The 27837-nt window shown below is 35.4% G+C and overlaps 2 protein-coding genes across 2 annotated transcripts; both read left to right on the top strand.

The window, feature by feature from the left end:
* The first annotated feature begins 404 nt into the window (after window positions 1-404).
* LOC140757835 (uncharacterized) lies at window positions 405-24365 on the top strand. The gene is made up of 2 exons (XM_073093705.1): window positions 405-1518; window positions 24319-24365. The coding sequence occupies exons 1-2, from the start codon at window positions 405-407 to the stop codon at window positions 24363-24365; spliced, it is 1161 nt and encodes a 386-aa protein (XP_072949806.1).
* LOC140757997 (uncharacterized) lies at window positions 4114-27837 on the top strand. Its single transcript, XM_073093935.1, has 6 exons — window positions 4114-4327; window positions 24319-24576; window positions 24772-25813; window positions 25902-26217; window positions 26298-26459; window positions 26563-27837. Exons 2-6 carry the CDS (start codon window positions 24438-24440, stop codon window positions 27334-27336), a joined length of 2433 nt encoding a protein of 810 aa, XP_072950036.1. The 5' UTR covers window positions 4114-4327; window positions 24319-24437; the 3' UTR covers window positions 27337-27837.

The following is a 27837-nucleotide window of genomic DNA, read 5'->3' as shown; positions in this document are numbered from 1 at the left end:
AAATCAAATGTCCAAATCAGCGCTCCTAGCGGATAATATCAGAACTGATTGGAAATACGTAAACAAAAACAGAAACAGTCATTTTTGTCAAAAAGTAAAAACTCATACTAAGGGTACTGAGGTGAAACAACGTAGACTCCTACAACTTTTGAATTAAATTCTCAATTGTAACCAAAATTAAAAAAGTAAACCTCTATTGTTCATTCGTACGTCCATGTTTGGCGGATTTGAAACATTTACGTCATAAAGTCGACTCCTATAAAAACAGCTCGCTAAATCCGCCGAGACCCGAAACATATTACGTTGTATTTAGCTTTGCTTTTTATTGTCCATCGCATTACGTCCACGTTCAAATCCGATAATTGTCCATTTGTTCGCTTTTTATCGACTATGGGAGGTAGCGTATGGGTTTATCGGATATCATTCGGGTGTCGTATGCGCTCGGTGACGGACGCAAACACAGCGCTTACGAATATACTCTATTTTATATTCGCGGTTTGCGCGGCGATCGCCGCTGCACGGCTAAAATGGCTATGAGATCTGAACAACTCATAGCCAATGAGGTGTTGGCGTTTCTACAGCACGCCATCGACACCATGGATGAGGTCAGCATTATCCAGATATGCAAGACCAACTTCACGCGTGAGGAGATCGGCAGTGCCAAGATGCTGCTGTTTGAGTCGCTCGGGATGAGCGACCGTATGCCTTCCCGCAGGAAAGACGAGAAGGGAGAGAAAGGAATCCAGGACATCATCAATCTTCTTAAGGTGACTGATCCTGATGACATACCAGCATTCGTGGTGAAGAACATCCACAAGCTGCCGCCCGTCACGTTCGACCATGTGGATGTAACCAGGCTGTTGAAGGACATAACAACATTAAAGACAAGCCTGGCAGAAGTAGTGCTGAAGTTAGAAGCCTCGCAAGACACCATCAGCGACCTACGGGCTGAAGTTGCTACATTACGCAATACGCTAGCAGTAAGTAGGTCGCCAGAGGTTAATAACGTCAACACGCGTCGTGGGGCATGTAACACCTCGTCAGCAAGTTTCGAGTCGGCGAAACTTGACACGACACCGACCGCTGCGCCCGCATGTGGTGACACGTGCGTCACCCGCTCCGCACCTCCCCCCGCCGAGGTGTCGCCGTGCGTCGTCATGTCTACGCCTCAACGTGACTACGCTGAAGCTGCCTCCCGCCAGCTACCCGGGAAGCGGAAGACAACGAGGCCAGAGAGGGAAAGTGGGAACCCCCGCAATGAACCCCCTCGCAGTGCGGTGTCCAACCATGCGGCGGACAAGGATGGCTTTATTAAGGTGGTGCGTAAGAAGAAAAAGCCTCCTTGTCGTAACCAATGTGGCACAGCACCGACGGGATCTAACCATCTCCTGCGTCCTGCCGTTCCTGTGTCGCACGTGTATGTCTCACGGCTCCACTACAGCACGAAGCCGTCTGACATAGTGGAGTATTTGGCGGTAAAAACCAAGTTCCGATTGGTGGTCGAAAAGTTGGAGGCGCGTAACGCGGTGAACTTTAGTTCATTTGTTGTACGCGTCCCAACTGAGCAATTGTCGACCTTCCTGAAGGAGGAGCTGTGGCCGAAGGGAGTTGTGTTCCGGAAGTTCCGTGGACGGAGAGGACCCCCGGAAGTCACCAGACTCGCGTCTCACGTCGCCGCAAATACGTGATTTAGTTATAAGTATATATTAGTATGTATGTTAGTCTGTAAGGTATATGTAATATGGACCTTGTTGTCTGAAATAAATGAATAAATAAAAATAAATAAATAAAATATCGTTTTACGATTAGAGCTTTACGGCTCCGGTACCCTTTTGTTGTTTTTAATGAACATTTTTAGTAAAGTTTTTGTAAACATGTCAGATGTTCGTCATCAACTTATTATTTTCTCACTGCTGGGCACAGGCGTTCTTTCAGAGTGAGAAGGATTTATGTCATAATTTTCCCCGCTGACAAGTGCGAGTGGGTAGACTTCACACACCTATGAAAACACTTAGGCGTGTCGGTTTCCTCACCTTTTCTTCAGCCGATGTAGTAATTTGCTATATACCATATGCTGCTATCATAAGCTGCTATTTGCTATATTATTAATATGTATATTCTAATACGCATATACATATGTTTGGGTATTCGAAATTAATGATATACGTATAAGATCAGAATTGTCTGAAATGGCCGAGTTCCAACCACTAGGCTATGTTATGTGTCAGATTTCTTATTCTTATTAAGGATTTGATGTTTATAAGCCTCCACAGGCTTAGCTTTGTTAAATATGAAGTAATTCTAAGAGAATTGAGCTCGCCTATTGTACATTTTTGAAAGTAACAAAGTTGAAATTCGTAAAGTTTTGGGTAAATATAACGAAGTGTTTGTTTTTGTTCACTCGTTCAAGTTTAGATAAGCTTACAAGTTATTAAAGAAAAGTTTTGTTTATAACATTATTGTTTTGAGATAAGAAACATTATATTTGAAATAATCTGTTTTCTGGAATTGAAATGCTTTAATACTGAAATTTATTTTATATTCAATAATATTCTGGAATAGCTAGCGCTAACGATGTGTGGTTGAGGTTTGACGCGCACTGGTTTCACACGATCGGTTCTTTGTGGTTAAGTTCACGCAAACATTTATATTATCTAACATCGAGTTGTAGGTTTCAGTGGTTTGAAAATAGAGTCAGTTGAACTAAAATTTAATTTTAGATCTGCACTATACTGGTTCTAAATTACTAGACAAATGTTATAAAAACAAATTTAGGCTAATCCAACGACACGTCATATGTTAACGATTGCATGACATGCAAAGACATTGATACGCATATATACGTTTGTATGTATGTGTATATATATATATATACATAGATACAAACGTATGTATACATATGTACATACTTTTGAAACTTTTGAAACACCGTCCACAGTCGGTTAAAAATAGAAATAGGTATAATACTGATTTTGAGCCAAATTGAGCGGCATATTATGTGACGATGCATGCTATGGTTTTTACGTTCGTTCGTTAATTGTGTTTGAATCACATAATTTTAAACTAATAACACAGGCTCGACGTTAATATTAATAAATATTTTGTTAATGAAGGCTTCATTATGTGCACGGACACATAATATAATCAAGTTGTCGACGATTAAAGTCTGAATGCATAATTAATTTTCTAGTACCGCAACGGATATGCACTATGACATGGCGGTTGCGTTCATTTACATGTCATTAGTACATTATTGATCACAAGTTATTCTTAATCGTCGTCATTAACCAATTCCTGTCCCACTGCTGGGCACGGGCCTCCTATCAGAATGAGAATTAGTAGGCCACAATCCACCGCATCAGCCAATTAGCAAAATGACGCGTTGATCAAATTCACATTTTTTTTTTAAGATTTCTAGGTATGCAGGTTTTAACCCGATTTTTTCTTCATCGGTAAAGTAAGTGATAATTATGTTCTTATTTCAAATAATCCAAATAACCTTATTATTGTAAAATTATGTTATAATTATACTAATCGGTGTACTTAGTTACTTTGTAATAATTTATCCTCTAATTAGATCCGGTCTTTATATCTTTACAAATGTAAATACAAGTACACCGTATCAAGATTTTAGTATAATAAAGTATGCGGAATAATAATAAAAAAGTTTCACTCAACTACATTTAGATATATTGTTCATAAATTTACCGTTATTTATTTCATTAACAACTTGTTTCAAACCACTATGCTTAAAATACAATATTCGACTTTTATACACTCTATTTTTAAGCAAAATGTAGAATGTGTATAACCTGTAATTTTGTTGTAGTGTATCCATAAATCTACTTACAAGAAAAAGTACGTGTAGACCTGTAGTGTAGACGCTCGTTATTCTAGCTTTTAACGTAAGCTTGACCTTTATTACCTCATAAAACAATACACATGGGTGTGCCTAATGTTACAGCTGTGGGTAATAAAAACTATTTTCCATTTAAATATTAAAAGTAAGGGCAACGCAGTATAAACAAGTTTGTATATTGTGCTGCGTTCGGTCATTTCCGTCGCGCTCCGAAAATACCCGAGTATCAGCAATTGGTAGTCGAAACTGTAGCCGCGTAGCGCTTCAGTCGTGCCGTAGCCTCCGTAGCGGTTACGCTTCTACGCTCTCTACGAGTGCTCTATTCGATAAATAGTCGTTGGTTGATGTAGACATTGAAGACTTCTCTTTGAAAATTAGTAATACTAGATCATTTAAATTTATTGTCGTACAAATTTTGGTGCAAGGACATTTGTAAAGTTATTTCTGTGCTTGGATTTATTGCAACAGGTAAGTTGTATTTAATTAAATATATATTTAGCACTGTGTTTTTACTTTCCAATCATTTTAACTTTCGTTACATTTTTTATAACATTATTATTTTCGTTCAGTTGTTTATTTTTTTATTGTGTAGAAATTTTATTTTTGTATATTATTTTATTTTATTGCTTAGGGATGAATTGTTTTGTTTTTTTTTTTATTTAATTATTTTTGTAAATCAACATGTCAATGTGAAAATTGTGTTTATGTATATATTCAAGTGCTTCAAATTAATATTAAATAGTCATATATAAAGTATGCATTTGTTATATTGGTGAAATACATTTTATATTATTTTGTTCTGCAATACGAATTGTTTTCTGTGTCAAACGAGTAGCAAAAGCACTTGAAGATTAAATGATCACTACCACACGTGAATTAACTATTTATAACTAACCTCAAATTAAACTGTGACCCGTGAAAAGGCCAGGTGCAGGTATATTATATTATAATACGTATAATAATATATGTATAATACATATGGACGCAATCTGAACTACAAAAGCAAACTACTATGTCACGTATTTTTAGAGTTGACGCTGCGGTGTAAGATATCGATTTTCGTGTGATTATTTGTGAACACTTTGAAAGGGTAAATAAAGTAGCTGCTTTGAGCAAATACGTTAACTACCACTACGGTGTGAATGCATTTTTTTGATTTTCGACGTAATTACCTTTGTTTTTCGATTTGATTATCAAAAGTAAGAAGCGTACGAAAATTGGGAATAACAAAAAAATTTAACTGTAATGTAACTCTAATGACTTTTTAAATAAACTACAATAGTCTTACTTATTTAATAGTGAACGATCTTAAGCTCTAGTAGCCACTTACTACACCATACTACATGAAGTTGCGCGTTATTCGACGCAATTTCGTGAAACAGCATCCTTACAATTCCACGCACATTAATTTGCAAATTTGAACAAAGTGCCCATTAAAGATGTTTAAGGAGGAAAGTAAATAACAAACATTTAGGTAATCACGAAGGTACTGCGGCCCCGGGGGCATATTCGTAGCGAGTACTTGAGTTAATTAATTAGGCCTGAGAAGCAAGATGTGAAGCGTCGCAACTCATGAGACCCTGCGACACAATGGTTATGTAAATAATGTGTCCCTCATTATACGTCAGCACAGACGTATTTAAGTTGTATGAAGAGTGGGTTTTAATGTATGTTTCATTGTTTGTCTTTGTATATGGGACGGATTTTATGCAGATTTTCTAAACAAGCTTCTATATGAGGCACTTATACTTATATAGTCCGCGCCAAACTGCTAGTCCGCTCTGAAGTTGTTGCGAGCAGGTGCAGTCATACAATTTGCTATGGCGACGCGATTCATTTCTATATTCAGAGCGGATTAGTAGATTTACGCGGACTATGCCAACTTAATTCTCAAAAGTAGCTGTGACTATCATGTAGGACTTATACCATACCTAGAGTTGATGACGAGGGTCCATGCGTAACCGTGGCTACTTACAATCATCTGCTCACTGGATCATCTTTCTAATACAAAAATATGTGCAATATATGTAAACTACAGTCTTAATTCGACTTTTTTGTATTACCTTTGCAATAAAGAGATGCAGTAATTACGACAGCGATTGCTAAGGTAGGTGGGTGGAAGTAGTCACTGCCGAATATGAACATTGGCTGCTACTGGCGTCACTTATGCATCGCCGGCTTTGAAAGAGACCTTTTTTGTTCGTTTTTTGGAGAACCCCATTTCATAGCGTTACGGGAATACTTCAGGAGGAATTTCGTACCATATCTTGTATGTATGCGGCAAAAAAGAACCGGAGGACCGCCATATATTACGTCGAGTTGATGTGGACCGTACTTCACTTTTAGCGATCTTAATCCATCACAATCAGAGAAGATTCTTATATTACAGTAGAACAGTTATGATACAAAAATGATTTGCGGTAGATAATAAGGCAGTGGTAGCGTAGTGGTTCGGTCTTGGTCTCTCGATTGGGGGTCCTAGGTTTGAATCCCAGGCACGCACCTCTGATTTTTTCTATGAAGTAGGTATTACAAATAAATTACTTGATTTAAGGGTAAACGGAAACATCATGAGAAAACATAAACCCCTGAGAATTATTTACACAAGAGGCCTCAAAGACGTGTGAAGTCTTATAGCCTAAACCACTCTCACTCTGAAAATAGACCTCTGCCCAGCATTGGGACAGTAATGGACGACAATGATTCAGATGGGATTCCTAGTTTAATGCCTGTAGGAGTTAGCGGATCATATATTGAGAGACAAAGAAGATCTTCAGTAAGAATGTAGGTGCAGGGAGCTCGGTACGTTAAGCGAACCACATACATAAGTAGTCAGACTTGAGGGAAATTCAACGTTGTTCCTGCTCGCCTTAATTAATTAGCCCTTTGATATTGACGGCGCCAGATGTCGTGCGGTGGTCTCATGACATTCTTAATTAACGATTTTATCTTTTTTCTTTCCTTAATATACATTTTATATCTATATCTGTCTCTATTTCTCTCTCGTCTATATGAATTATGATTTTTATGCGTAGTAAATTGAGACTAAAGAAATGCACGGAATAAATCCCCTATCAAGTTCAGGAAAGGATTATTTTCAATTCCATGAATGAAAGACGGCGATAGGAAAACTATTTATAATACTAAGACTTTTTTAATACAACATGTCTACTTTAGCGGTATTTCTAAGGGCTAATATATATTTTTTATGACGTTTCAACTAAACCAGTTAGTTCTCAAATAAAATAATAATAAAAAGCTATTTATATTATCAGCCTATTTTTATTAAATCATTTAAAAGGTTTCATACGACACATTTTAAGAATTTTAGATTGATTAACTAATTGACTAATTGTAAATTTAGAAAATGGTCACGTATTTTTGTTAATTTATTTCTGTCTATACAACGCGTTAATAATTTATTTCTTCTTTAATGTAAATGACTTTTAGTGTGAACATATTATTATGTATATTGGTCCACGTCTCGTCTGAGTGCGCCCTTTAGAGGGCTCGTTAGTTAATTAGGGCTTTGGCAGTGACTGACGATATTAGGGTAGCCTATTATACAATGTTACTTGTATATTACTGCGACACTTTCGTTTCACGCCCTTCTTTATACTTACAGAGTTAAAAATAGAGACAAAATCCGATATTATGAAGCAAACAGTGGTTGGTAGATTTATAATTAAACTTAGCACCAGAGTTCTCCGTATATAGTACGTATTGTTTGTTTTCTCATTTGTTATTGAGTAATTTTTATTGCAGTGATAGCCTAGTGGTTAAGAAACTTGGCCTCTCGATCGAGCGGTCCTAGGTTCAAACTCCAGGCACGCACCTCTGATTTTTCAAAGTTATGTGCGTATTAGATAATTTTTACTAATTTCTATTGAAGCATGAGAGCATCATACCGGTCTAAAAAGTTAAGCAAACTTGAGTAAATGGCTATTAGTAACTAAATTTCATTCAGTATTTTGGGAAGTACTCTCCGTCGGTCTCGGTTGGTATCTAATGTCGAGCTTTCTTCAAAGTAGCTTGTTGAAAACGTCTAATATTTTACATTTACTCATACTAAAATGTGTATAAGGAAGATAACATTCCTCGACGTATCCACACATAGTATTTTACAGGTATCCAGAATAGAGAATTATGCATTATACATATATTTTTGAAAGCAAATAGTATTCATCAGATATATAGACAAATCACACTCTTAAAATGTAGAACATAATATCGTAGCTACCGTTAAAAAAATTGATGTTGTATTGATCTCAAAGCAATCATAAAATTCAATTAACTTTTGTGTAAAACTAAATCGGTTAGTAATTTTCCATACTATTGTAAACCAATATCTTCATGGTATTTTTGTGGCCTCACTACAATCTAGAAATACGATACGAGTTCATAGTAGTGCTCGAGTTAATTAATTAAGCTTTTGATACCGACGGCGCCGGGCTAAGCTATACGTATTATTAACGAGTACTACAATTTTTGTATAATCGGAACTGTTTCATAAATTGCCTACAGTTTAATTAAGTTAAAAGGGTCTGTAGAGGAAAACTAATTAGCAAATGTATTTCACGTAAAAAAGCCCATTTATGCATTAAAAATATTTTGTGTTTAACAATAATATTTTGGGTAGTTTCAAAAATACTTGGTTATTGGAACGGCTACGTGGTGTACTACGAGGGTTCCGGGTTCGGTTCCCGACCAGACAAATATTTTTAACTGTGTCGTCGCTGCCGTGCTTAAGTCAAATAATACGTTAATATCTATGCAAAAATAAGAGAGAAGTCATTAGAAATAATTAGAAATGTAACTTTGTCATTTAGATTCCTGGCAGGGAAGAAACCAGGAAAGTTATACATTGTAGACTATTATGACAGCACTGATCTTTAAACCACACCACAGGCAATTCAAGAATTCAAATAAATATAAATATTAATGTGTAATAATTGTAATGAGTAAAAGAAAAACAGTATAAAACTATTACGTTAACTAGTAAAGTTTACGGAAACACAAATAGAATTAAGAATGTAGATTCTATCGAAACTTTGAAACCGCTATGCTGCAGACGCGAACATACGCCCCTTCTAAATTAGTTTTCACGGAAACTGAAGTTTTACATCTAGCGGTATTTGAAACTAAGTTTTTATTAAGGCCAGTCTGTTGTGCCGGGTTTTTATTGTATATACGAAATTAGTTAGATTTTTTAATCTACATTTACTTTTTTTATAATATAGGAGTAGCAGACGAGCGTGCAGTCCACCTCATGGTAAGGGGCTACTGCCGCCCATGCACAACTGTAATAAACCCTAGATAGGATTAGATATTCTTACCTGAGGTCGGACACAGATGCGCCGCTACCCCTGAGGACTAAGCTGGAGCGCCTCGGAAAAGTCTGTCTCCCTTACCACACCCTTCAAACCGGAACACAACAGCGCCTAACACTGCTGTTATTAGGTAGAAATAGGTGTGAATTTTCTGTTGATATGTGCTTGATTTTCTTATTAATTAATTTTATTATGTAGCATACAGAATTGAAGCAGCGTGATGGAGTGCTGGTTTACATGATCTTTCCCAATTGAATAAGCCCTTGTCCAGCATTGGGACATAGAAATAATTTGCAAGCAATTTGCAACCTACTCCCGGATTTAACGTTTTATATAATTAAAGTTTTTCATCAAAAGCAATATTTCATTTAACTGAGAAAACAATTATTTTTTTGTTCTAAACTAAAATGTAAATAATTTCATCGTCACCAGAGGTCATTTAACTTTACCAGAAAGATTATAATCTCAGGAGCTTACATAGATTTCGGGACTTAAAGTGGCTTATATGTTAATCTAGTCCACACACACTAATTATTAAACCATTTACGAGCTACAACTGTTAATATATTAATACGTCATAAATGTTGAAAGCACTTTTTTTTTTTTTTTTTTATATAATATAAGAGTAGCAGACGAGCATGCAGTCCACCTGATGGTAAGTGGCTACTGCCGCCCATGGACATCTGTAATCAACCCCAGATAGGATTAGATATTCCTACCTGAGGTCGGCCACAGATGCGCCGCTACCCCTGAGGACTAAGCTGGAATGCCTCGGAAAAGTCTGTCTCCCTTACCACACCCTTCAAACCGGAACACAGCAGCGCTTAACACTGCTGTTATTAGGTAGAAATAGGTGTGGCGGTGGTGCCGCCGGAGTCGAACCACAAAGGGTTCTACCACCCATAAGCACTGTTTCTAAAACAATAGTCCGTGGCTTCGTCCGTCCGTTCTTGTGACGGCAAAGTTTCAGGGAGATAATATACATCAATGTGAACGACCGTTGCCGACTGTCACTGATTTCCGTCAACGGTCGTGAGCGACGGTAGTCGACAGGAGCTGTCGCTTGAATTACCTACTTTTAATGATAACTCTTTATCTTCAACAATATTATAATTCTATGTACTTTTTTTTCCGCCGACCTATTTCCAACAAGAGGCATATTCAAGTTATGATGACAAAAATTATAGCTTATTAAAGTAACCAAACCCGAAACCCGCACTTGTCGATTGGTTGTCCGTGTATAATAAATAGATGCTAAATAGTCCATGAAAAGGTGAAGTTGACTGGCTTGGCTATACGTGTGTTACAATTATATTCGAAAATAATAAAGAAAGTTTGAAATATTTAGAAGAAGCTAAACAAGTTTACGAAGACATATTGACCGATACATTTGCATGAAAAATTCCGCTTTTAAAACTGAAGGCATTAATTCAGTCATCGTACGACCCGTCGATCAGGGTCAATTGGGGATATTGGGACGTGGCACTTAATGTTTAATGTCGTTTAGGATTTTTTCCAGTAAATACGAGTAGTAGGAGCCCTTCGTTGCGAAAAGCGTTACTTTTATCACGTTTGTGTGATACTTTTCCGAGGCGTTCAAGCTTAATCCTCAGAGTTAGCAGCGCTTATGGCCGACCTCAGGTAGGAATTTAATCCGATCTGGGGTTGATTACAGATGGCCACCGGCATCAGTACCCACTTACCATCGGATTGCATAGTCGTCTTCTACAGTCTGTTTTTTTACTAGTCATATAGGTTACTCTATGTTTTAATATTTCAAATACATTTAAGGGCACATCTCTATGGCGGGTACATACTTTTACAAATATGAAATGCAAAAATCCACTCACTGAACACAAAAGCTGAGGGTATTAATTCAGACATGTTACATGCAATACTGGTAGACCGTCCGACGTGAAGGGGAACGTGGGAAGTCCCCTCACTTTAATCATAACCATGACAAGCAGTGGTAACTTAGTGGTACGTATTTCGGTATGGTAGATTAATGCCGTTGAAAACGAGTTCTGATTTACTGATGTTCTTGATTTTAATGTGTACTCTTAGAGACCAGGGTGTTTTGGAAATGTATGCAAACTAAGGTATAAAATACGTATCATGCATACTGCTATACTGACAAAATATTAAAATATATTGTTAGTGTAATTAACACAATTGTGTTATACAAAACATATTATATTAAATGTCTCATGTGTGTTACGAAGTCAAACATTCAAGTCCAGAGACCAGAGAGAGCCCAGAGAACACTAACAACAACATTTAGCATTATTTCATACATAATTTAATATTAGCTTTAAGCGTACGATATGCATATCCATTGATCTACCGCTAACGCTATCATAAGTATCATTCAACGATTTATTCAATCAAAATTTCAACATTTTTCGTATGATAGACAAAATATTTGAGTGATATAAATCCAAACACGAAGCTAGTAGCATTAATTCAGGCCATCGTTCGCACGTGCCGTCGCGTCATAGAGGGTGAATGGGGGAAGCATGGGAATACCCGCAACGGGTTATGTGATATTAGTGAGGGGAGAACGGACTGCCTAATATAATCCTCGTGATCACCATCTGCATTTTAGATATTATTTCTTATTAAAAAGCAAACGTGCATATAGTCTGCTAGCGATGTCAGCCATACATGAGTAACAGAAGAGCATGCAGCCACCTGATGGTAAGTGGTTACTGCCATCCTTAGACATATGTAATAAACCCCAGATAGTATTAGATATTCCTACCTGAGGGCGGCCACAAATGCGACGCTAAGGACTAAGATGGACCGCCTCGGAAAAGTATGTCTCTCTTACCACGCCCTTCAAACCAGAACATGATGAGGTATTATGATGATTATAAGGCAGAAATAGGTGGCGGTGGTGCCGCCGGAGTCGAACCACAAAGGGTTCTACCACCGTATAATAACTATGGGTCTGCATAAAGTTACGCGGGCGACCCGCATTGCTAATTTGTTGCAAATTTGGACAGCCTCGTCTTTTTCTTTCTTACCACACTGTATGAGATAGAACAAAATTATCTATATATCTTATTTTGAAACTGTGAAATACTTAGGGGTTGCTCTACAATGTTTACCGAATAAAATCCCAAATTCACTACTTAGAGAATTTGCATAGAATAAAGACATCAATTACGTAAAGAGACTAATATAAGCTGTCGCCGGACAAATCTCGTGGGCATATAATGCGACGTGATAAAAGGTTATCTATTTGACGTGACATGATATGATATTTCATCTTAAAATTTTAAAATTAAATTTTAGTGAGCGTCAACTGGATTGTTAAAGCTTAGTTGAAAAACTTAAGTGACTCCTATACGAGGTAACGATGACTGAATGAGATACACAAAATTAAATTCTAAATATATATAACTCAAAGGTGACTGACTGACATAGTGATCTATCAACGCACAGGCCAAACCACTGGACGGATCGGGCTGAAATTTGGCATGCAGGTACATGCTATGACGTAGGCATCCGCTAAGAAAGGATTTTGATCAATTCTACCCCCAAGGGTATAAAATAGGGGATGAAAGTTTGTATAAATCTTCTTAGTTAATAATATTACTTCGTAACGCGAGCGAAACCGCGGGCAAAAGCTCGTGTAGTATACTTCCATTCCATTCATTCTCCTTTTAAACTTTGAATTATATTTTGGAATTTTAGCTACTCGTTTCTATTTTGGAATAGAACAAGTCCTCTAACCGCCCACATTAATTCAGAACATCGAACGCACGTGATGACGCGTTAAGGGTGAATGGGGTAGATGCCGTAAACACTCAACGGGCTATCGAAAAATAGGGTGGGTATTGCAGCTAACCGCACTCGTATATAACACACACATACAGATATAAAGCAATAATTATACTCTCTTGGTTAAAAATTCAGCTTCTCAATCTAAGGAGTTGCGGTTTAAATACCAGGATTTTTGATGTTATTTGTGTCTTAAAAATTAATACCAGTTATCACAATCATGAAAGGAAACATCGTGAAATCAGTGTAAGCTTCATTTTAAATTATATACAGAACAATTAATGTAACGTATTAATATGATTTTTTTAACAGTAAAATTTGATTAAAAAAAATCTTAAGACTTTCCACTTTGAAAAATATAAAGGGTCTAAGCAATGAACTTTATTCATTATTACACATAGATTAGTAAAGATTACTCGCTCCTAACAAGAAAATGTAACTTTTTGACAAATGTCGCTGTCAATTATATTCGTGTCTGAAAAATATTTAAAAAAATGTAGTGTTTAGATCATTTACGAATAAAACGATATTTCTTCGCACTATTTTCGATTTCATGTCTTAACTGTGCATGTCGGCATTATACCGCGTAAATTACACCATGACAGCCATTAAACGGTTGATAGAATTGTCAGCCGTTTAAGTAATTTAATGGCTTCCTTCAATTACAAGGCGGTGAAATATCTATACTTATCTATGTTATTACATATTATTATTAAATTCAGATGTGGGTAATTTGTATGTGGAAATATATTATGTACTTGTATGTCATGAAGTCAACATAATGGTTAATCCAGTATTAATACCCTATTGTCAAGCTAGACTATCTTTGATATTAGTAGCTCAGCCAAAAGAGATATAGAGCTCCTAATCCGGCTAGGCCGTACCATTTCTCAACTAGTAGCGGGGACACTGAGTCTTTTGCTCCATAATCCTACTAATTTAACGTGTATTAGTCTTACGTATACATCATTACTCTGGTTACGTTCTCATACAATAGGCACGCACGGACCCAGCTCAGCACAAGCCATTATGAGGATTCTCTAATCCAAATCGAATCCACTACTGTAGCTGCGGCAAAGACAAAACAATGCCGCCGGATAAAGATCTAAATCTTCTAGGCTATTGTTATTACACTTGAATAGGCTCGTGAGATAATAAATTTCACACACAATAGACTAGGAGTATGGAGTTGACTCTATCTTGATTTAATTGAAAATGAAATCAGAGTGTAAGTAGTTTATGGAAATTGATATTAGCAGTAGAAGTGGAATTTAATGGGCTTAACTTTTCTTGTATACTTTGGCTTTAGTAACATAGTGCGATCTCTTACCATTTCCTTTGTGCAGTGTCAATTGAACCTAATGACCAATCCAAGACGGAAGATTGGTAGTATAACGAAACTTACATTTTGGCATTTGTATATGATTTTTAACGAAATGTTATTGTAAAGAAACTGACGCAATAGTGTGTGATAGTGTGTTTGTCCAGCGGCAAAGACCTTTAATGTAGAAAGAATTCTGTTACGTCCAGTGAGAAAATAGGAGTATTCATGCAAGACGCTTCTTCTGATATAAGAAAAATATCTTAATTCATAATGTCAGTCGTGTTTCATTTCTTTCTTTTAATCCAAAATTAATATTGATGTAACAACAATCATATGCCTATAGTCAATCGGTGAGGAAAAGTTATCAACAAAATATATTTTGCAGAATTAGCAGGTTAAAGTGGAAATGAGTTAGCCATTTTCCTCAGAGGATTGATAACCGATAAGGAACAAAGTTGCTTATGAGGAGAATATCCTTAGGGCGATAAATAGAAGAAAGTTTATGGTCGCTAAGATTATAACTTTACTAGACAAAAATACGAAAAGTTTTCCTTCACCCCTTTAACAGTGTTTTAGCAAGTGATATTTAATTTATAATACGAAATGTCTTTAAAAATCTAAGCAGTGATACACTAATGGTTAGGAAACTCGACCTCTCGCTCGAGAGGTCCGAGGTTCAAATCCAAGTTATGTGCGTATTAGAAATTAATTATGACTTGCTTAAACGGTGAAGGAAAACATCGCGAGGAAACCTGCATACCTGAGAAATCTTAAAAAAAGTTTTCAAAGGTATGTATAGTGTACCAATGCGCACTTGGCCAGCGCGGTGGACTATGGCCTAATCCTTCTCACTCTTAGAGGAGACCCGTGCCGAGCAGTGGAACATTAATGGGTTGATGATGATGACCCCTCGATTGAGAGGCTGAGTTACGACCACTAGGCTATCACTGCTATTATATTACTTTATTCAGAAAGTAGTTAAATTAAATTTTGGAAACACCGTTTATTTAAGTTTAAGTAATATAAGGCCTAAGATATCCTCAGTGATAACAATTCATTTCCAACTTTATCCTACTTTACATGTTAATTGCAAAAGTTTAATTTTGTAATTAAATACAACACTTCAGTGTGGCTTTGTTGCGGTAACAATTACAACAGCTACTGATGTTACAAAGGATTTGTATTTGGACCCTGCACAGTGTTAGTTTGTATGTGGGCAGTTTAATTTATAGAACCCAATTGTGTACTATAAATATGTTTTGTTTTTCGTTGCTTATGTCATTCACGTCAAATATTCAGTAATTCAAAATTCATCATTTTAACATAATACGAGAAGAGTTTAAGATTAAAAACACTGTTTTCTTTTTAATTATTTGATACCCTGGCTATTTCATACATTTCAAACTCACAATAATGTTACGGGACGTAAATATGCTGAATAATAGGCAGCCAATTCATTCATTGATATTTCGTGTAGCGGTATACATCCGTCTCTGGTGTTTTGGTACCGAAATAGGGCTACGATATCTCCTGTAAGAGGATAAGGATGACGGTATATGTGATACACACCAGACGGTGTGATGATCGTAATATTCATCTAGGCGGGGCCCGATGGGGCAAGGGGGGCAAAGGACTCCGGTTGAGGTCCTTTGGAAATCCCGGAGTCCACTAAGCCGAGGACCACTTGTGGTTAGGGCGGTTTCCCGTAATACAGGAAACAAAGGTATCTATGCAATACTAAGTACTGCTCAAGTATATTACAGACGTAAGGATGATACATAAGCTATAATAAGTTTCATGCACCTGCACGACTTCTTGTTCTAGCTTAAGATATTACAACTCCTGAGACTTAATTATATTAGTACCAAACGTTCAAGTTACTTAGGGTAAAGTTACTAAGACATAAACACTGTCAGTGTTGATTTCAACGGGTGTCGTAAGCTAGATTCTAGGTGTCTTAAGCTTAGAACTTACGCTGAAAGGATTCGTACTAGGAAATACGGGATGATGGCAAATGAAAATCTTATATCATTTGACCTGTTGCTAATATCTTGTTTCAAACTAAAGTAAACGGCGAAAATGCAGATGGAACGAATGTAATTTAAGAATATAAGCATTTTTTATATCTGTAAATATTTATTCTACGTATTTCTTATGTACTTTTAATAAACCACAATCAATACTTGTTCTACTATATATTATGTCGCCCTCGACAAATATGGGCTTATCTTATATATCAAATTCTCGTGTCACAATGTTAGTTACCGTACTCCTCCGAAACGGCTGTACCGATTTTCACCAAATTTTATATGCATATTCAGTAGGTCTGAGAATCGGTTACTATCTATTTTTCATACCCCTAAGTGTTACGGTTTGTTCAACCCTATCATTTTATTATTTATATAGCAACACACCGTTTGCCGGGTCAGCTAGTTATGAATAAAATTATTTGTTTACACGATGCCAAATTATAAATACTCCTTCTACCTCCGATTAATGTTTCAAAATTTTTATTGTTATCAAAATGAAACAGTAAAAATATTTTATATCATATTACTTGTATTATATAACTTAAAGACACTGTAGTATAAAGCATAAACATATTTTACAATATAATTGTTATTTTCATTGTTTTAGGCAAGTATTGTTCGAATAATAACCAGACAAAGCGGCTGACTTTGACGAGACAAACTGTCGTAGAGTCATTAATTCATCTATTGTTCTTATATTATACGTAACCATTTTGCGTTACAATGATGAGAGCCAAAATTGATATTATTATGTTATTAATATTCAATCTATCCATATTTCGCTTGCCAAAGATCGTAATTTGATAATTTCTAGTATAAACTAATTGTCAAATGTTGATCTTTGGTAGGCAAGACATTGGATAGATTGATTATGTATAACGAGCGTTTAAAGATATAAAGCGTATAATATTTAAAATATATCTTTAAAAAGTAAATGTGATTTTCGGTAAGTGTATATATAATTATTTCAATATTTCTATGTTAATCGTAACATCCAAAAAATAATAGGCGGCCTTTATGAAGTGGAAATGTAGAGCACAAAGAAAAGTTCCCAAAATTATAACATTACATATTTATATTACTATATTTAAAAACTACGAAGCCCAGAAACTTTAAATTTTAAATTATTTACCTGACCCTCGAGTAACATTAGGAATTTAAAGGAAACATTTGTTCTGAAAATGTACTTGTAGCGACGTTGAATGTTTTTTTAGCAATTAAGGCCACAGATGTTTTACCCATATGCTAATTTAGGAGCCTAAGCGTGCCTGATTTTAATATTCGCCGCAAAGTTCTTCCATTCATTTGAATGTCTGAAAATTAAATTAAACTTTTAATACCTATAGTAATTCTCATAATACCTTAGCCTTATATTTGCATTTATAAGCAATATTTAACCGATATTATTTGCTTGTTTGTTTAAAAACGCAAATGTATGAAAGAGATACATCAGAAAAATCTTTTTAAGATAAGTAATTACTACGGATTTTGTATACGACTATAGTTTATAGAATTCAGCAATCTAAAGAGGGAGATCTAGCTTGATCTCTCTGTAGTATGTGTTGTCGTATACGCGGGAGGTCAATCAAAATGGTTATTGGGTTTATGTGGAGATAACGAAGTGTGCGAAGAATTAAAGATAGTAAAAAATTGACAAAAGTAATGTATATTTTCTTAGGTATAATTTCACGGCTTAAATAATGCTGTACCCGTATATAAACTATCAAACGCTTAGACCATACCTGTAATTAGCAGTTAGCTATCAACGTCACCAGTTTATTTTATTGCCACAAAGAGCTTCGAAACTTAATTCCGCTTTTAAATAAAATAGTTGCGGAGTGGGCGACCGGTCCGTTAGTTAAACAGAAAGCGCAATCAGAGACTTCTCGTCGATTCTATTGCAGTTCTGCAACTGTTTGTACGTGCTTTTTGTACAGTAAATGTGTTGGTTTCGTGTGTGCTCGACAAGTTAAATGTAGTTTCTGCATTCCTTTAATTTAATTGACGTTGTAAATGGACAATAGTAAAAGTAATGAACAGCATGTGTATTTGTCTTCACAGAGTTGTGTTTTTAAGGTTTTATCATAGATAAGTATAGATATCTCACCGCCTTGTAATTAAAGTAAGCCATTAAACGGCTGACTGATGTGTCAGCCATTTAATGGCTGTCGTGGTGTAATTTACGCGGAATAATGCCGACATGTGCCATTAAGTGGTGCAAAAACACGAAATGGAAGAAAAAGTGGGGAGAAACATAGTTTCATTCGTAAATAATCTAAAAACTACACTTTAAATATTTTTTAAACACGAAAATAGATGACAGTGACAATTTCAATTGTCAAAACTCGTTACATTTTCTTGTTAGGAGTGAGTAATCTTTACTAATCTATGAGTTTTATCAAACAAGAATAAATACTGGAAAATGTGTACGTATACAGAATTGAATATATTTATTGGTTACCGGTTTATCTTTTCATATTAGGCAAAATTCGACGCTAGACGTCAAAGATGATATAAGATTGAAATATCTAGCAAACGTGTTTGCAGTCTTCCTGATGGTGAGTATTGACTGTCGTCAGTGGATATTAAACTTAAACCAATTTCATATACAAGGGAGGTTCCCTTTATTTTTTGTTGACGAGGGGAAACTTTCAAAAGGTGCCGTAGGAGCGATGTAGGGTTATGTGGGATTCTTACCCACTAAAACCCCCCGGTGGTCCTTGGCGCTGAGTAGAGGGCTATGGGATCTCCAAAGGAACGCAACCGGAGTCCTCTTAGCGCGTTGCCCCGTCGGGCTCCGCCCAGGTGAGCTTGGCGCTCGCTAAACCGTCTGGTACGTACGACAGTATGAGACCACACTTACCACCATCCTTCCTGGGTTCGCTGGCCGGGGGGTTCGAACTTCCACTCTTGCCACCCGCGACCCCAAAAACCCCCTTTTAGTCGCCTGTTACGATTGGCAAGGGATAGCCCTATTCTGGTCCCGGAACAACAGGGACAAGAGAGGTTACACCTAAAGCCGATCATAAATGCGCCGTCACTACTGAGGGCTATCATGGTCACCTCGTGCACAAGTCAGATGGCGTACACACCACCACCGAAATGCAGAACCGTTTTACGTTAAAAATAGACGTAGTAGTACTAACAGTCCGGTTGAACCATACTGATTCTACGACCTTATAATATCTATTTCGTAATTACTCAATCCTAGTAAAATAATAAAATAAAATGAATAAAATACGTAAAGATAAATAATTACATGATAGGCGGCACGACTTAATTAAAATACGTTAGTGATAAAATAATAGCTGGATAATATTTTGTAACAAAATTTTGATGTAAATAGAACCTTAGGGCCTAATTAAAGTTAAATATTTATGGAACTCGTTACAGAAGTTATTATATATTAAAAGTTTGAGATTATAAAATTGCTCACTTAGAGATACTGCGTTGTTTTGGAGAGTACTTAAAATTTCATACTCATTACTTAAATTTTATCTTAGAGCTTTAATCCTACGCGTAATAGCAGTATCTTTACAATTATTCCCTGGCTACCATAGATACTTCACCGAGCAATATTATATAAGAGATATGTCCATTATTAAAAATGATTTATTTTACAACTAATTTACTAGATATATACATAGTATATACATTTTTTTTCAATATGCAAATGCTGTGTGTTTATTTTGAGGTAAATACTTGTTATAATGCAGAATTGGGCAGTTATGCCTCCGCAGCCAAACCTGGAACAATTCCACCATCTCAAGGAATGTTATAGTCTACATCTATTATTTAGTTAAAGACTTTGAAACATATGCCAACCACCCAAATTAAAAGAATCCCAAAAATATAAATACAGCCTAGAAATTCTTAACATATAAAATTTAGGATAAAATCAAACAAATAAATCACATTTATTGCCAAAAAACACAAAAGCAATCAATCCCAGTTGAACTGCCGGCCCGATTGACAGGGCGGGTCGCGCCAAATTTTATGTCCTATATTTTACGTCCATTCTATATTTGTGCTTTGATGCTCGCTAGCAATCAGTCATTGAAATAATCAAAAATACATTTGAAGGCAGATATTTTCTGAATTGGACTTTCGACAAGTGTTATCGTTAATTCTGTCCCATGTATTGACAGCGTGATAGGTTCAGCGGCGACCACACAGCCCCAAATTGAATTAGATGAAGTTATTTAGATCTCAGTCGGACTAGCGAATGATATAAATAACCTGTACTGTTTGTACGAGTTTTCAATCTAGGATTCGATTCGAGAGTACTCGAATCGACAACTCGATCGCTCAAACAAATATACACGGAGCGCCTCAAATTTGTCATTATAATAATAATATACGGAACTGCGAAATGCACTAGAGGTACAATACTTTTCGAAGTGAGTTTAAAACATAGTCCATTATATATATCCATTATATTACAAAAAGTAAAATAATAGACTTCTAGGTCTTTTAAACATATAATGGAGAGTTTTGGAGATTGTATATTATCCATGATAATCACTACTCATATTACCGTGTAAGCAATTGATAATGTCGACTTTTTACTTTTATTTTACTATGATTTTGGAAAATTAAGGATGCGAAAGGAATCTGACCAAACCTATCAAAGGTTTGAATAGACAAAAAATATCCCACTATTACAGTTGTACTTGGAGTAGTCATCCAATAACGTTTAAATATACTCGATAACTTAAGAAGTGACGTGAACTCCATAAAATACATTCTTTTTTAAACATGTCGTTTCAAAACATCTTAAAATAGAGCTGGAACTATTCGACCACTTGTAACATGCTAACATTCAATTCCCCACGACCAATAAAAATGCGTAAAATGTGACAAGTTAGAGTAGCGAAAAACTCACTGTAATGCAGAATCAATTTATCTCGAACGCCAACCGCAGACGGCGCCACACCGCCCATTCGTTGAACGCAGTCATCTATACACATAACCATAGTATCACTGTTTACAATATCTATGTTTTTAAGTGAAAACTTCTTTAGGCTCGTTTAACACTTTGGCTGAACATAAATCATGGAACTCGCGTTTTTATCAAACATTAAGATTTAAATTGGTAATTAAAACTTCTTTACAAAGTAAAACTAATTGAAAACTCTGTCATCTATTTAGATTATTATCTAAATAGATGACAGAGTTTTCACTTCTGTCAGCTACCCGAAAGACTGACCCGTTTTTTTGTGTGAGTGAGTTTATGAGTAGCCAAAAAGTAGTAAAGTGCAGCATAAATAGTGTTTTGTTAACGTGATCCGGTACGGTAGCGCTCCAATCCTATTTGGAGTTAATTACAGACTACTCAAAGTATGCAAAATATGAGGAATACTCACACTTTTGTGTTTCTTTTAATAAAACGAAATATCCAAAAATCACTGCCGAGCAAAAGCACTATAGTCGCTATAGTCCTCACGAATGAAAGATGTTTTAAATGTTTAAAAAATAGAAATGAAATGTAGTTAAAAAAGATACAGAGCATGAGTAGTTACTTTGAAAAAATCATCTTTTATGCGTCAGCCATTTATTATGGATGCCAACCACAGGCGGCGCCTTACCGCCCAGTCGCTATGGGACACAATATCCTGTATTGAAAATTGAAAGCAATATACATTATATTATACGTACTCTGTACCCTTACCATGAGTTTTCAAAACACCCCACAATTTTACGTTACGTTTACTCAATTCATTATTCTGTTCCGTTTGCTTGAGTAGACTGTGTAAACGTAACAATAAGTAAGTGCTCAAGTATTTTTGTCTACCTCACATGTTCGCAAAAAAGAGAGACAAAACATAAAGCGTCATTTTGTCAATTTAGACATTTAATGTTACGTTACGGACACTATAGTTCTGATACGTAAACAAATACCATAACAGTCATATTTCTCAAAACGTAAAAACTCATGATAAGGGTACTGTTCTATACAGTGAAATAAATAATATACGAGTATACCTTATTAAGTTATTTTGAAGTTATTTTTCAAATATTAGCTCTGTATATATTTATTACACAATTTATCAATAAATCATTACTTTCACTCTAAGAATAACTTTTGATTCTCTTATATAAATGAAAAGTTAAAATTACTTAAACCACAATACCAACATTAAGTTGGTATTTTACGAGGAGAGGTAGGCATTAGTATGAAAGAAGTTGGTATCAAAAACTTAGGAAGCCATTAAACTTTGGACGGATTTTAGAAATAAAACCGAGAAATTTCTTACAAAGGTACGGATCCCCTTTCTGGGCCAGGACTTTTCAATAATTAAATTTTGTACCTTTCCGCCAAAAGTTTCGGCATCTCTCGAGATTCGTGCTTGAACTGAAGAAACAACAACTAATTAGAACTGTCATCGCGTTGTCTGGTTGATACCCGGCGGCACTTCTCCGAAAGTCCAAATTTACTCATTTATAATTTTTGAATACAAATGAGGACGTCCGCTGGACAAGGATGTCCAACTCTGTTGTGCAAAGATCGCAATTTCGAATTTTGTTTATGAATTTTATACTTACTTTTGAAGATGTGTATCTTGTATCTATGTACTCGCACATCGATTGAACGATGGAGTGATAGCTTAAGTGAAACCATAAAAATGTTTTAATTAAAATATAACGCCACATTCAGTTATTGCATTGCAATCTACAAGCCAGGTAAAATATTTAGCAAGACCCATTTAATCTGACTTTACCTCAAAATCATTGAAACAAACGTTATTGCTACGTAAAATACGATGACGAACAAAGAACAGAATATTTTCATTAAGTTCAACTCTGTATTAGTTTTATTTCGATATTCCAGCTTTATAGGCCCTATTTACTTCTATCTTCATAAATTGTGAAATACGATATATGAATACAGTTGTAAAAGAATATTGTGACGATAAAAATTATGCCTGCATTGTTTTTAATCTATTTGAAAGCACGTTGGATGAAGGGCGAAAAATGTCGTAGATAAAAGCTATTAGGCAGATTGTATTGTGTATTGTGGCAAAACAAGCTACAAACAAATTTCATTCTCTGGATTCACTTTGGCAGTATTCTTCTAGAGAAGATTTATGGTCATGACCGTGACTTGCACTAACACAATACTAGGAAATATAAAAGCTTTTATTTTCTTGAACTAAACTAGTCAATGGAACAATGGAGTCTAAATCACTGAGCTGTCTGGAATTCGTTACAGTTTCTGTCTGGAGTGTCGGGAATTTGCTGTCACAAGTACTATTGTTACTCGTTCCAATTTTCTTTGTCTCTTAACTAAGTGAAATTCTTGTGATCATAATTCTTAGAATGTTCTGACCTTACGATATTAATGAAATTTATACAGTATCAGTATAATATAATTTAATAAAAATTACAGTTATGTAGATTTAGATATTTCTCATTATTATTATGAAAGTGATCTCTAATCGTAAAACTTGATTGAAGGAGTCCCTAATAATAATTTGCTATAGGGTTTTTTCAGACAAAAATCAAGTAATTATTGTCATTTTGGTATCGATTGCTTTAACTATCCGAATAACTTCTGAACTATCCGATGATATGATGATATGACGATGAGGTCCGTGACTAAAGAAATGGATTGATGTAAAATATAAACAGATAATGATAGTTAGAAATATCTTCAGCAAATGCAAATATTATACTACAACTACTACTACTATTTCACTAAGTGCTCATAAAATATTTCTAAACAGGAAAGCAATAACAAATAATTGAAAGGGGTCGAACTCAATCGACCGAAACAACAAGCAAGTTATTTTTGCATCAGCAGCGATTTATATAGTCCCCTTTTTGTTGGTGATTGCTTGTAAACTACGAATAGCACAATCAATTCCATTGTTGGCAATAGCAACCGAACGAATTCAATTTTACATCCGATTCTCCAGTTCAATGATTATTTTATCAAGTTCGATCTAACTGCAGTAGTGACATAATGCCTTTTATTAATTGTTGCAGATCCAATGGGTGAAGATGAAATTAAGAAGGAGGAAGACGATTTGTAATTGGAATTGGATGGATTGTGTAAAACACTTAACGTAGAGTAAATAGAAGAAACAGATGTAAAAGCAAAAGATATGGGTTTCAAACTAGTATACGTGCTAACGGCAGCGCTAGCACTACATATAATTGGAGCAGCACAACCAACGTGTCCAAGTTACTCTAACTGCGTTTGCGGCGGCACGTTCGCAGTTGAACTGAATTGCAACATCGACGGTGAGTGCACTTAAACGCTCACGTTTCCAAATGTCTCTGTTGTTTTACTGTCAGCTGAATTTTGACAAAATGGAACACAAATGGTTCATATTTTTTTTTAACATCTATTCTGTAGTTGCAAGCACTTATATAACTTTATTATTTTTAGTCAAAAATAATTTAGCACACTGCAAATAAAACATATTTTTATTTCAGGTCGGATAGTGAAAATAAACTTATTACCAAACACTTACATTAACATAAAATGTGAAAATACTACAAGCCTAGACTACAGTAAGCTACCAAAATGTGCCAATCGCTTGAACACATTTAAATCAGTCAGTTTCAAAGACTGTCCATTACCGTCAACATCATTCAAAGATGTCTTAGCACACTTAGGAGTATCAAAGACTATGTCGTTAATTTTTCAAAACGCGAAGAACTTGTCAGGGTACTTCAACAGGAAACATTTCTCAGGATTGCAAGACTTAACAAAATTACTTCTATCAGTAAAAGGTATCACACATTTACCGGATAATCTTTTTACGGATATTAACAATCTAACTTGGTTGAACATCCGGTGTAACAGTATTAACCTTTCCGAAGAGCTCTTCAAGCCACTAGAGAGACTGGAAACTTTAGAGATCAGTCACAACCACTTGACTAATATGTCTTCTAACTTATTCGCTCATTTGTCTTTTCTGAGAAAACTATCTCTATGGCAGAGTAACGTGACCTGGTTTTCAAAAGACTTTTTCACAGGCGTAGACGTTCTCGAAGAATTAGATCTGAGCTCCAACGGACTTAATGAACTCCCGCCACTAATTTTCAAGCCATTGAGAAAATTGAAGAAGCTCACATTATTTTCGAATAAATTTTCATCGTTACCACAAAACGTATTTACAGAGAATGTTAATTTGGAGACTGTTATTATCTTAAACAATGATGTGAAAATAAAACAACTCCCTAGATGCCTATTTGGAAGCTTGCCGAATTTAAAACAAATATATATTCAAAGATGTGGATTAGAAGAAGTACCTTATGATATATTTGTGAATTCGCCGTTGATAACAAACATATCATTAGCATACAACGACATAACGAAACTACCAGAGTCAATATTTAACGATCAAATAAATTTACTAGAACTAGATTTGAGTCACAATAATTTAAAAAGTTTGGAACCTAAATTATTCTCATCATTAGTAAGACTTGAAAAACTAACTTTATGTTACAATTCGATTGAGGAAATTTCTGGGTGAGTTGAAATCGATTCCTTTCTAACAATAACATAATGGTAAGGGTTGGTTTTGTTATTGTAATTTCAATTAACAATATTGTTTCAGCTCTACGTTCTCATCGCTTCTGAGCTTAATATATTTGAACATGGAAAACAATAACTTGAAAGTAATATCTTCGTATTTATTCAGTAACAATAAACAAAGGATGTCAATATCGCTTGCTTACAATAAGCTTGATTTTGAGAACAAAGAACTCGAGAACAATTCCTGGACAGTGAAAAGTGTTTCACCATTCGCACACACTTATAACCTGAAGCTGCTTAATTTAAGCCATAACGAATTTAAACATGCCTTTATGGACTGGTGGATCAATGGACATGATTCATTAGATATTAGCCATAACTCCATACATTATCTATGGGTCTGTATAATTTTTAAAACCCTTAATATTCATATTTTTATAGTTTAATGCTTATACTTATTTTGTTCTTATCATTTTAGAGATACGCCGGGGCAACTGTATGGGGCATAATACCTAAAGACGACTACGATGAACTAGTGAAGAAACCAATGAAAGAAGTATGGGTTTCCAGTAATCCACTAAAATGTAACTGCAGGAATTACCGTTTCCTCGACTACCTTCAGGAACACTCTGGAACAAAGGTCAGTTGAAATCAAATATACCTTACTAAATAGATCTTTACATATAATCCTAATAACATACTAAATAAGACACAAAAATACTACGTGTTCCTTTTTGTTCTAGATAATGGACGAAGAATTATTAGATTGCCCTAATTGGAACAAATATATCTGCTTTTTGAGATTCTTCGTTTTCTTTATACTTCTCATCGTATCACTTACGCTATCTTTGAGTACCATGATTCTGTACTTAATTTATAGAAAGGAAATTAACATGGCAATAAAGTCTCGCTTCAAAATGTATTATATGCAACAAAACGGTCAAAAGACTCCAAATCAAAATATCGTCGTCAAGTACTCTGACATGGATGAAGAGTTTGTTCTCAAAGAAATGCTACCCGGTTTGAGAATTCACAAAAACCTCATCGTACATACCAAACCTATAAACAAACCCAGCAACAAGAGTTTTATCAAGAAACTCACAAGCAACACCCAGGAGACGGACACGACACTAGTAATATTTTCCCCAAACTACTTAACGTCAGCTTACAGTCATGTGAATATAAAGAAAATTCGCGGAGAAATGTTGAAAGCAAGAAATACAATTTATGTCTTCACCGATATTGGACCGGAAAATTCTATATACACTTTCTTGAAGGACCAGAGGGATCGTCGGTCAACAATTTTGTGGAGTGAGCCAAATTTCTGGAATGCTCTGATGTTACTTTTGATTACCTCTAAATCTGGACATAAATCGAGAACTGGAAAATACAGACCTGGACTCAAAGCTTTAAACGGAACCAAGGCAAAGTTATCTCCAAATGCGGCGTCTTTCACGAAGCCGTCAGACTGGGCTCAACTTTACGCTTTAGACACATTTGCACACAGTCAAGTTTAGTTACATCTTCATTTACTTTAGTGAGGTAAAGACTGACTTCTTCACCAAGATCGACATTTTCACATTCCGTAGTTGAGATCACGATTACTTTTTTAATAACATGTAAGTAGTTAGCTATAAAAGAACTGTTATATGTTATAGGTTTTCGAAGAGCTAATTGTGTAAAATTTTTACGAGAAGGATATTTTAGCGTGTATAAATTTGGATAAGTAATTAAACCTTATAGTTTGTAACTACAGCTACTAAGTAGGGCTATGTTTAAGGTATTCGTTGTTCTGTAGGTAAACCTACGATTCGTTTGTCTCTGTACCTACCGAACTTCAAAGAAGTACATGTATTAACATCGCATAAATGTAACCAATATTTAATCAGTTCTTTGTGTTATATAAGTGTAAATAGCATTATATTGTTAAGTATTAGCATCAAAACATTATGTTTCAAGGAAACGGCATGTTGTTAAGAGTTGTAAACTACAGCTTAAATAAAACGTATACTTTAACA

The sequence above is a fragment of the Epargyreus clarus genome, unplaced genomic scaffold (genome assembly GCF_041222505.1).
Source record: "Epargyreus clarus isolate Ecla_fem2 unplaced genomic scaffold, WU_Ecla_fem_2.2 ptg000005l, whole genome shotgun sequence".
Lineage (NCBI taxonomy): Eukaryota > Metazoa > Arthropoda > Insecta > Lepidoptera > Hesperiidae > Epargyreus > Epargyreus clarus.
The sequence above is the reverse complement of the archived record's forward strand: the minus strand, read 5'-3'. Positions and strand labels throughout refer to the sequence as shown.

Bases quoted from the DNA above. Each gene is read 5' to 3' on its own strand.
- LOC140757835 (XM_073093705.1), top strand. From the start codon at position 405: ATGGGTTTATCGGATATCATTCGGGTGTCGTATGCGCTCGGTGACGGA. The intron at 1,519-24,318 runs GTAACGCGGTGA...TAATTGTTGCAG, and splicing joins GGTCGAAAAGTTGGAGGCGC to ATCCAATGGGTGAAGATGAA.
- LOC140757997 (XM_073093935.1), top strand. From the start codon at position 24,438: ATGGGTTTCAAACTAGTATACGTGCTAACGGCAGCGCTAGCACTACAT. The intron at 24,577-24,771 runs GTGAGTGCACTT...TTTTTATTTCAG, and splicing joins ACTGAATTGCAACATCGACG to GTCGGATAGTGAAAATAAAC. The intron at 26,460-26,562 runs GTCAGTTGAAAT...TTTTTGTTCTAG, and splicing joins AGGAACACTCTGGAACAAAG to ATAATGGACGAAGAATTATT.